The sequence below is a fragment of the Cryptomeria japonica genome, chromosome 11, assembly GCF_030272615.1.
Source record: "Cryptomeria japonica chromosome 11, Sugi_1.0, whole genome shotgun sequence".
In the NCBI taxonomy this organism is placed as follows: Eukaryota; Viridiplantae; Streptophyta; class Pinopsida; order Cupressales; family Cupressaceae; genus Cryptomeria; species Cryptomeria japonica.
Genome location: NC_081415.1, coordinates 292520934 through 292532586, shown reverse-complemented (window position 1 = coordinate 292532586; position 11653 = coordinate 292520934). Strand labels below are relative to the sequence as shown.

At 37.7% G+C, this 11653-nt stretch overlaps 1 protein-coding gene across 1 annotated transcript; it reads left to right on the top strand.

Annotated features, from left to right (window-relative positions):
• Positions 1-9541: 9541 nt before the first annotated feature.
• Positions 9542-10153, top strand: LOC131063302 (uncharacterized). The gene has a single exon (XM_057997117.2). The coding sequence runs from the start codon at positions 9542-9544 to the stop codon at positions 10151-10153; it is 612 nt and encodes a 203-aa protein (XP_057853100.2).
• The last annotated feature ends 1500 nt before the right edge of the window (positions 10154-11653 follow it).

Genomic DNA, 11653 nt, shown 5'->3' with positions numbered 1-11653 from the left:
GAAAAACAGAGACAAATCATTCTACATAGCAGATGAGGAAGGTATTACTGATTCTAATGATAAACCGATAGAAGACTCTGCTAGGCGATCCAACAATGGGAAGGAATGGGTATTCCTGGCTATCAAGGAAGATGATCCGACACTAGAAGAGAATGTACCTGAAGAGAAGGCACTTGCTACTAAAATTGATGACAAGGATGAATGGATAATTGATAGTAGTTGTTCATATCATATGATTGGAGATAAAGGGACGTTTCTCTCTTTGCAAGAATTTGATGGTGATCTAGTTAGATTTGGAGATGACAAAGCATGTATGATCAAAGGAAAATGAACTATATCATTAGATGGTAAGAATAATACTGACAATGTTTTTTATGTTGAAGTATTGAGGCATAATCTTTTGAGTGTAGGACAATTGGTAGATAAGGGATTTCAATTATAGTTCAAGGATGGAAAATGCAAAATCATTAATAGATCTGGCTTTGAGATTACAATCGGTACACAGACAAAAGCTAATATATTTCATTTGAACTCCGGTGAGAAGACATGTTTGATTACATAGATTGATGAAAGTTGGCTATAGCATAAAAAGCTGTGTCATGTGAATTTTGATTGCATTGTGAAGATCAGTTCAACTAAGGTAGTTAGGGATATACCTAAGATTATGAAGCCCTATATGTTGGAAACCAATAACACTAAGAGAGGGGGGGGGTGAATCACTGTTATACTGAAATAGTAAGCTTTAGCCTTATTAAAACATGCATACACCAACCGGTATATCGGTATAAACAGAATTGAAAGAAGTAAAGAAACTAATAAACCAATCACATAAATAAGAATCATAACACAAAGATTTATACATGGAAAAACTCAAAGAGGAAAAACCACAGTGGGATTTGTGACCCGCAATATCAATCCACTGGCCATATGAAGAGATATTACAAAATATGAGTCACCAACACTTGCAGGAAGGCTTACAGCCTAGAGAACACTGCTCAAACACAATAGGAGCCTCACTGACTACATAAAATTCTAGACTACAATCCAGAGAAGTGTGAATTGCTAAGATAGCATCTTCTATGCCAGAATACAATTCTAGTTTAAGCTATGTTTGTTTTGGTCTGAATCCCTAAACCCTTTACCAGAATAACCCTTACAATAATTTGCTCACATACATGATCTCTTTGATATATTTTGCATCATATTACATTGATATATCAATATATGTATCTTATATCTTTTAAAATGATCTATCAAACTATCCTATATACCCTATACAAATTTTGCATGCCTTATGTTTGCTTACAAAGATATATACAATATCAAATTACATGTCGGTTAGATAACATAAATGCATAAACATTAAAATCAATTGTCGATGTCAGGTCCAAGATATGTCAGCCTTCAATACTGATAACCTTTACTAAACCATGTCGGTCTACATTTCCGGTGACCAAATAAATCCCTTTGTCTTGTTGGTGTCGATGCCAGTGTCGGTTTAGAATCTGTGAAGTGTCTGTTGGTACACCATAGAATCAAAACATGAAGCCGGAACACAAAATCATGTTGCCATCAATGACAACATAGTGAAACCAACCAATAGAGTGTCAATTTCCAACAATCTCCCCCTTTGGCATTGATGGCAACACTCATGTGAAAAATGGTCAAGGTTTCATCTATTGGTTTCATCCTGCCCTGCTCCCCTTGAGCTGAATATGCAAAATACTTCATATCTCCAAAAATACAAAACTCCAAAACTCCCCCTAGTGTATACAACTCTTTTTATTCTCTTTCACATCTATAATACTCCCCCTTTGACATCAATTCTATTAAAAATTCTAAAAAGAATGTCAAATAATAAGAACCGTACAATGAATATCCCCAAAAATGTCTTATCGAAGCTTAACCAACTTCAAAATTTCCAGATAAGCCTTATCCAATAACTCCACATAAGTATCCCAGCCGGTTTTGAATGTCTCAGAAATAGATATAAGTCCACTCAATAAATATGCAAAAGATTCTTTCTCATTTATCTCTACCGGTGTGGGATTTCCCACCATATCCATGCATTGTTTCTTGTCTACATAGAGTGAATCCAATCGTGGACTCACCAAGCCTCTCAAACTTCCGGCTCTTCTAATTATTTTGTCTCTTTCCTTCTCAAGAGCATAAATTTGGTTCTCCTAAATCAAAATTTGACCATCAATTGATGTAGTCAATGAAATCAATCCATCAAAAAAGTTAGCTATACTTGCAATTTTCTCCTGAATCTCCTTTATCCTTTTAGCTACATTAGTTGTAAGTATTTCAGTATTACAACATACCCTATATATATTTATACATTGTTTCAAAGAATTTTCTATTAGGATTAGCTTCTCCTCAATCTTTTTCTTCTCAATTTCGATTACCTGATCAAAAGCAACTCTCTTAGCCTGAGTAAATCTTTCCAGTGCTTGTCGGTTTGATATTTGTTATAAGGATTTAAAGTCCTTTGAGATATGCTTAGTGATTACCTTAAGCTTGTCGGATGGGCTTGCTTCACTTTCAATCTTACACTCTGGGACCAGTCTATGTAAAACAATGATTGATTGATCTATAATCCCTTTATCTGTGGATCCCTCCATCAATTTTTATGAAACCATCATCATCAGTTCACTAGGAATAATCTCTGTGATTTTTTAATTTTCTACCTAAGTGTCAATTGACAATAATGATGGGCCAACAACTGGTACCCTGTCGGATTCCCCTATTTTTGCCTCTAAAGTTTTATCCTTTATCACCTCCTCACTTGCACTGGTGGCTTCTGTTGGCATATGCACACTCCAATGAGACATTTTATGTGATTGAAGGTTTTGTCATTGATGACAACCTTGCAATCCTATGGCATCAACAAGACATTATACCTGCAAAGCATTACACCAACAAGATAGTTCACCGGCATCAACAGAACACTCTACACCGGCACAAAAGAAAGAAAGTAGACTGGCACAGAGGCCGACAGGATTTTTGTTATGTAATATTTTGTTTATTATTGTAAGCCGACTTGGAAAATTGTAAAATGACTCTTATATATAAAGGAGATCATTGTAGACATTAAGAGAAGTGATGGTAGAAGCATAAAGGAAAATATTAGGCAGACCTAATGTGCGAAATATAGGTCAGAGGTATATGTAAAGAATAGAGTAGGAACCGGTACTGAATCTAGCATTGAAGATGCTATTGTAAAGCAGTACAAGTTATTGGATTAGTATAATCCTTATTGTAAGTCAGTGTGACTTCCCATAGAGCAGTGAGCTCTAGGCAGTTGGCCTTCCTGCATGTGCAGGCCCCTATTGTAAGTAATATTCTCTTATTGGCCAGTGAGTGAATATTGTGGGTCACAAATCCCACCGAGGTTTTTCCCACACCGGGTTTCCTCGTTAAACATCTTGTGTTATGGTGTACTTTTCATGTGGATATTCTTGATTCTATTTATTGCATTATTTATTGCATACCGGTACACTATTATATTATGTTCTGCATGTTTTAACTTAAGAAATTCTTATTACCGGTTAGATACTGATTCACGCCCCCCTCTCAGTATCTGTGGAACCCCTAACAATTGGTATCAGAGCTTGGTCCTCTATTTTCATAAGCCTAACAGCTCGAGGAAGATCTTAACACCGATAAAAATGGAAAATCTGATGAAGCAACTTGAAGGAGCTCTTACAGACTATGATGTAGAGAAATTGAAAAATATCAAATTAGAAGATGATTTAAGGGCAGCTCAGGATATCATTCAGGCACTTTGGTGCAGGAGCACTCCCTCAAACAACCTCTCATGCCTCTCATTAGTTATTTTATGTTTTTTTTTGGTCTTGGAACATCTTGAGATGTTTGTAGGGGGTCCAAGGATCCTTTTTAATGTTTATATTGTAATAACAACATTTGGTTACCAAATTGTGAGACCTAGAGGCTTAAGGTGCATTATAAACCTTATAAGCCTACTAAGGTCAAAAATGAGCCAAATATGCTTGTTTTGACTTTGCACTATATTTTGTGTCTATTTAGGATTAATTTGACATGTTGAGTCTCCTAGGATGATTAGGAAACAAGGTGTGTGCAACAAATTGCAAAATTGTCATTTAGTTGACAAAAAAATTGTCAGAAATGCTCATTTGTGAGAGCAACTCTTCAAAAAAATGGTTATCAATGGATATAACCCCCCAATTTTGGTTATATCTGTTGTAAAGTATTTAAAGTGGATCATAAAACTCGAATTGGGATTGTTGAAGTTGTTTGTAATGAAGTTTTTGTGAAATCAATCAAGAAAAGCTATTTTTTTTCAAAAAAATTGCTGCTCTTTTGCTTGGAACATAATTTTACAGATTGCTGGGTGAAAAATACCTCCATGGGGTTGTATGGGGGTGTCTTACCTTTCTTTTTAATCCAACTAGAGGTCTGGAGGTGGTGTTTTGAGGGAGAAATCAAGCAATAATAAAAAACAGCTCGTGAATTGGCCTTAACCTAGGGTTTCGTTTTAAAATTCTCTTATCTTCCAATGTAACCGTGGGAAAATTAAAAATCTTGGTTAAATGGAAGGTGAGAGAGTGTAATTTAATTCTCAAGAGGTTTTAGAACTAGAGGAAACAGTTTGGGTGAGTTTTGATTGAATTTGGCCAGACATCTCCATGTGACTGGCAATGAAAATATGGTAAAAAGACACAACAATCCCCATAACTTTTGATGGGTTGAAAACCAGAGTCTATAACCTTGGAATTGGTGTGTATTTGGATTCACCAAGGTTCTCAAGTTGTCATTTTTCTATGGTTGCATGTATGAAGGGTACTTCCTTCATTAAGTGCCTTATTTAGCCCTTTTAGTCCTACATGAGGGTTTCTTAGAAGTAGGGTTTATTGGATGTTCCAAGACCTGCCCCTCTGGGAAAAGTGCTATCCATAGTAGATTATAAGGTGTGTCAAATAAAAAATAATATTCCTTTGGATATTTTTTGAGTAATGCTACAAAGCTGGTTTTGTGGGTTAGTAGGCTTGTAGTTCCAAACTGGGCTTTGTTGCCTTGGAGTCTTGGGGTACCAAACCAAAGGGTTGTTTTGTATCTCTTGTGGTATTTGGAACTTTTAAAACCTATTTTGAACCTTTGAAAGCCTAAAAATAAATTGGGAGGAGTGGTGAACAACTTGAGAAAGTTTTGAGCACTTTTGCCTGTGGGGTTTGATAGCCAATTTTGATAACCTTTACATAATGTCTCAGTGTGGGTTATGGGGATTAAAATTAATGTGTTGAGATATTGATATGATGCTCATAAAGGTGTGAGGTCTGGTTGGAGAGATTCCTAAGTGAGGGGGATTGTCACTTATTGCAGAAAGTGAGTAACTTGAAGGCATTTTCAAGTTGTTTGAACCATACCTCTACATAAATTGGTATCAAAGCAAGAGAGATCCTTTGGAGGAGAATTGTGTCAGATTAAACCATGTCAAGGGAAGAAGAAGAGGGTGAGTTTTCCTCAAAGATGACTAATGCACAGATTGTCAAGTTTTTGAGAGATCAAACTTGGTCCACAAGCTTGAGTCCTTGCAGAAGGAGGTTGATAGATTGAATGGGGAACTCTGTAAGAAAAGTGGTGGAAACTCTAATGTTGTTGAAGAGGGGAGTGATGAGGAACCCCTTGAGCAGGATGAAGAAGAAGAAGTGCCTGCTGATCAGAGACTACTTGTGAAGACCCTGAAGGCCATGGAGAGAAGGACCATGGATGTTAGGTTGGACCTACCTTCCTATGATGGAAACTTGAATCCAGATGTTGCTATGGATTGGATTGATGCCCTTACAAGCTTCTTTGAATGTGAAGGCATACCTGAAAGTCAGAGAGTTAAGATTGCTAAGTCTAAGTTGAAGGGACCAACCCTTACATGGTGGAATTTCACTCAAGATGATAGGGTGAAGGAGAAGAAGAATCCAATGACCACTTGGAAGAAGATGGTTGCATTGATCAGGGATTCATATGTTCCTGATGATTATGAAGTCCAACTTCATAAGAGGAGAATGAGTTTGAGGCAAAAGGAGATGAGTGTCTCAGATTATACTCAAGAGTTCCATAAATTGGTGATGAAGTCCAATGTGGTGGAACCTAAATGTGTGAAGCTTGCAAGATATTTGCAAGGGTTGAGAATTACCATTCAAGATGAACTTAGTCTAAGCAACCCTCCCATAGTCCAAAAATGCTTTCAACTTGCTTTGAAGGTTGAGGAGAAACTCAAGAGGAAGAGTGATCAAGGTGGAAGAGGGAGAGGGCAAAAAGACTTTGGAAATAGGGGCAGAAATATGTCTCAAGGAAGAGGACAAGGTTCCAAAGACCTTGGTGAATCAAGTCAAGGAAATGAACAAGGGGAAGGTAGCTCTAGAGGATCTTTCAGAGGAAAGAGAGGAAGCTTTAGAGGAAGAGGCAGTGGAAGAGGCCTAGAAGGCATAAAATGCTATAGGTGTCATCAAATGGGGCAGGTTGCATCCAAATGTCCAAAGAAGGCAAACAAACATGGTGAAAGGAGAGAAAATTTGGTGAGAGATGAGGAAACACATAGTATTCACTCTCATGGATCCTTTGTGTAGCCTAAAGAAGGAGAGATCATGATGATGAGAAGGACATTGATCAAAGCACCTAGTCCACCAGAGCCACCCCAAAGGAAGGCACTTTTTAGAACTACTTGTAGAAGTGGTGACAAAGTATGTAGTGTGGTGATTGATTCAGGTTCTACTGATAATTTGTTGTCCATTGAGGCAGTAGAGAAACTGAAATTGAAGAGGATTAAGCATCCAAGACCCTACAAGGTATCATGGCTTACAAAGGGGCAGCAAACCATCATTGAAGAACAAGCATGGGTGGAGTTTTCTATTGGCAAGTATAAGGACAAGGTACTTTGTGACATTGTACCCATGGATGCATGCCATTTTCTACTTGGAAGGCTATGGCAATATGACATGAAGTCAAGGCATGATGGTGAGAAGAACACATACACCATCTGGTATAAAGGTGAGAAGGTAACTTTACTACCCCTACCTAATAATGGTGAAGAAGCAAAAGACTCTAAAATCATGTTTGTAGGTGAGAAAGAGTTTTTAGAATTCTTGAAAGAGGAGGATACTCCTTGTTATGCTTTGGTTGTGTTGCCAAAATAGGAAGAAAAGAAGGTGCACAAAAAGAAGGAAGAATCTAGGAGGGTAGGACCAAAGGAGGTGGCTGATTTGCTTGAGACCTACAAAGACATTGTATCCAAGGAGTTACCTGATTCCTTACCTCCTATTAGAGAGATTAGCCATAACATTGATCTGATTCCAGGGGCTACACTTCCCAATAAGGCTGCCTATAAGTTAACACCCCAACAAAATGAGGAAATGGCAAGACAAATCCAGGAACTCTTAGATAAGGGTTTGATTTCTAAAAGTATGAGTCCATGTGTTGTTCCAGCCGTGCTAGCACCTAACAAAGAAGGTACATGGAGGTTATGTATAGACTCAAGGGCCATTAACAAGATCACTATCAGGTATAGGTTCCCTATGCCTAGGATTGAGGACTTGTTGGACCATCTAGGGGGTGCAAGGTGGTATTCAAAGGTGGATTTGAAGAGTGGGTATCATCAGATTAGAATAAGGGCTGGAGATGAATGGAAGATAGCCTTTAAGACTAATGAAGGCCTCTATGAGTGGAAGGTTATGCCTTTTGGTTTGTCCAATGCACCTAGTACATTCATGAGATTCATGAATGAAGTCTTGAAACCTTTTCTTGGTAAATTTGTGATTGTTTACTTGGATGATATTCTTATTTTCAGTAAGGATAGAGATGAACATGTGAAACATTTGAATTTGGTCCTAAAAAGGTTGAAAGAGGCTAAGCTCCTAATCAATATAGACAAGTGTCTTTGCATGCAGGAAGAATTGGTGTATCTTGGTTTCATTGTTTCAGGTGGAAGCATCAAGATGCATCCTAAAAAGGTAAAGAGCATCTTGAATTGGCCTTCTCCAAGGTCAATGACAGAAGTGAGAAGCTTCCATGGATTGGCTTCCTTCTATAGGAAGTTTATAAGAGGATTTAGCCAAGTGTGTGCACCTATCCTGGAAACCATCAAAGGGGGGCAAAAGTGCAAGTTTTTGTGGACCAAGGAAGCTGAGGAGGCTTTTCAAAGTCTCAAATAGAAGGTAGCCAAGCAGCCTATTCTTGCTTTTCCAGATTTTCAAAAAGTTTTTACTATAGAATGTGATGCATCTAATGTGGCAATAGGGGTTGTTTTGAGTCAAGAGGGTAGGCCCATTGCATTCTTTAGTGAAAAGCTTAATGAGGAAAAGAGGAATTATTCCTCATATGATTTGGAAATGTGTGCATTAGTACAAGCTTTGAAAAAGTGGAGGCATTACCTCCTAAAAGAATTTGTTGTATTTACAGATAATCAGGCACTTAGTTTTTTGAACAGTCAAGAGAAGTTGAGTCACAAGCACATGAAGTGGGTAGAATCTATCCAAGCCTATACCTTTCCATCAAACACAAAAAGGGAGTTGCAAACAAGGTAGCAGATGCCTTGAGTAGAAGATCCTTGATAGTACAAGAGGTGAAATTGCAAAGTGTGGGGATTGACTCCTTGAAAGGTATGTATGAAGGTGATGAAGACTTTCATGAAATCTATAAAGTTTGTTCTAATTTTTCTGAGGCATACCATGTTGAATATGCTGATTACTTGATCCAAGATGGTTTGTTGTTCAAAGGACATCAATTGTGCATTCCTAGGTGTTCTATGAGAGAAAATATTGTGAAAGAAAAGCATTGTGGCAGCATGAGTGGACATTTTGGGTTGGATAAAACCCTTGAATAGGTAAGAAGACATTATTTTTGGCCTAAAATACAGGTTGATGTAAGGAGATTTGTGGAGACTTGCACCATTTGTCAAAAGGCCAAGGGCACTTCCACCAATGCTGATTTGTATCAGCCATTACCCATACCTACAAGGCCTTGGGAGAGTTGTAGTATGGATTTTGTAATGGGGCTGCCTAGGACACAAAAAGGATTTGATAGCATCTTTGTTGTTGTAGATAGGTTCAGTAAGATGGCACATTTCTTGCCATGTAAGTCCACTAGTGATGCAACCTATGTAGCAAATTTATTTTTCAAAGAAATTGTAAGAATTCATGGGCTTCCTCAAGCCATTGTATCTGACAGGGATGTAAAGTTATTTGGCCATTTTTGGAGAACCTTATGGAAAAGGTTAGGAACAAATTTGAATTTTAGTTTAGCCTACCATCCACAAACAGATGGTCAGACTGAAGTCGTTAATAGGTCCTTGGGAAACCTATTAAGATGTTTGACCAACCAATATGGAGAGAAGTGGGATGTTGTGCTTCCACAGGCTGAGTTTGCTTTCAATGATTCAGTGAATAGGAGTATAGGTAAGAGTCCTTTTCAGATTGTGTATGGTCAAAACCCAAGAGGCATTCTTGAGTTGAGGGATCTTCCACAAGATGGGTAGGTTAGTGCTCATGGAGAGAAATTTCCTGATAGCATGAAGGAGATCCATGATCAAGTGCGGTTGGCACTCCAAAAAAGTTATCAGAAGTACAAGGAGATTGCTGATAAAAAGAGAAGAGATGTCCAATTTCAAGTGGATGATATGGTGTGGGTGTATCTGAGGAAGGAAAGGTTGCCAAGGGGGAAGCACACTAAGTTACTCATGAAGAAAGTGGGTCCTTGTAAAGTATTGAAAAAGCATGGGTTGAATGCCTATGAGATTTCTCTTCCTCCCGATCTTGGTATTTCTCCTATTTTCAATGTATGTGATCTAACACCATATAAAGAAAATGTTGTTGTAGGTGCTGATGTTCAGATTGAAGAAGTCCAAGAAGATATGGCTGGCATACCCTATCATGCACCCAAGAAATTTGAGAAGATCATTGATGAGAAAGTCCTAAAAAAGACCAAGAACAAAGAGTACAAACAATATCTTGTTAAGTGGGTTGGACAACCTATTGAAGAGGCTATATGGATGGATGAGAGTGACATTCTAAAGCATGGTTCATCATTGGCACAGCTTATCTCAACTGGACTTGAGATCAATCCACCCCGGGAGTATGGTGCAGGAGCACTCCCTCAAACAACCTCTCATTCCTCTCATTAGTCATTTTATGTTTTTTTTTGGTCTTGGAACATCTTGAGATGTTTTTAGGGGGTCCAAGGATCCTTTTTCTTTTTTATATTATAATAACAACATTTGGTTCCAAATTGTGAGACCTAGAGGCTTAAGGTGCATTATAAACCTTATAAGCCTACTAAGGTCAAAAATGAGCCAAATATACTTGTTTTGACTTTGCATTATATTTTGTGTCTATTTAGGATTAAATTGACATGTTGAGTCTCCTAGGATGATTAGGAAACAAGTTGTGTGCAACAAATTGCAAAATTGTCATTTAGTTGACAAAAAAATTGTCAAAAATGCTCATTTGTGAGAGCAACTCTTCAAAAAAATGGTTATCAATGGCTATAAACCCCCAAGTTTGGTTATAGATGTTGTAAAGGCTTTAAAGTGGATCATAAAACTGGAATGGGGATTGTTGAAGTTGTTTGTAATGAAGTTTTTGTGAAATCAATCAAGAAAAGCTTTTTTTTTTCAAAAAAATTGCTGCTCTTTTGCTTGGAACATAATTTTACAGATTGTTGGGTGAAAAATACCTCCATGGGGTTGTAGGGGGGTGTCTTACCTTTCTTTTTAATCCAACCAAAGGTCTAGAGGTGGTGTTTTGAGGGAGGAATCAAGCAATAATAAAAATCAGCCCGTGAATTGGCCTTAACCTAGGGTTTCGTTTTAAAATTCTCTTATCTTCCAATGTAACCGTGGGAAAATTAACAATCTTGGTTAAATGGAAGGTGAGAGAGTGTAATTTAATTCTCAAGAGGTTTTAGAACTAGAGGAAACAGTTTGGGTGAGTTTTGATTGACTTTGGCCAGACATCTCCATGTGACTGGCAATGAAAATATGGTAAAAAGACACAACAATCCCCATAACTTTTGATGGGTTGAAAACCAGAGTCTATAACCTTGGAATTGGTGTGTATTTGGATTCACCAAGGTTCTAAAGTTGTCATTTTTCTATGGTTTCATGTATGAAGGGTACTTCCTTCATTAAGTGCCTTATTTAGCCCTTCTAGTCCTACATGAGGGTTTCTTAGAAGTAGGGTTTATTGGATGTTCCAAGACCTGCCCTTTGGGAAAAGTGCTGTCCATAGTAGAGTATAAGGTTTTTCAAATAAAAAATAATATTCCTTTGGATATTTTTTGAGTAATGCTACAAAGCTGGTTTTGTGGGTTAGTAGGCTTGTAGTGCCAAATTGGGCTTTGTTGCCTTGGAGTCTTGGGGTACCAAACCAAAGGATTGTTTTGTATCTCTTGTGGTATTTGAAACTTTTAAAACCTATTTTTAACCTTTGAAAGCCTAAAAATCAATTGGGAGGAGTGGTGAGCAACTTGAGCAAGTTTTGAGCACTTTTGCCTGTGGGGTTTGATAGCCAATTTTGATAACCTTTACATAATGTCTCAGTGTGGGTTATGGGGATTAAAATTAATGTGTTGATATATTGATATGATTCTCATAAAGGTGTGAGGTCTGGTTGGAGAGATTCCT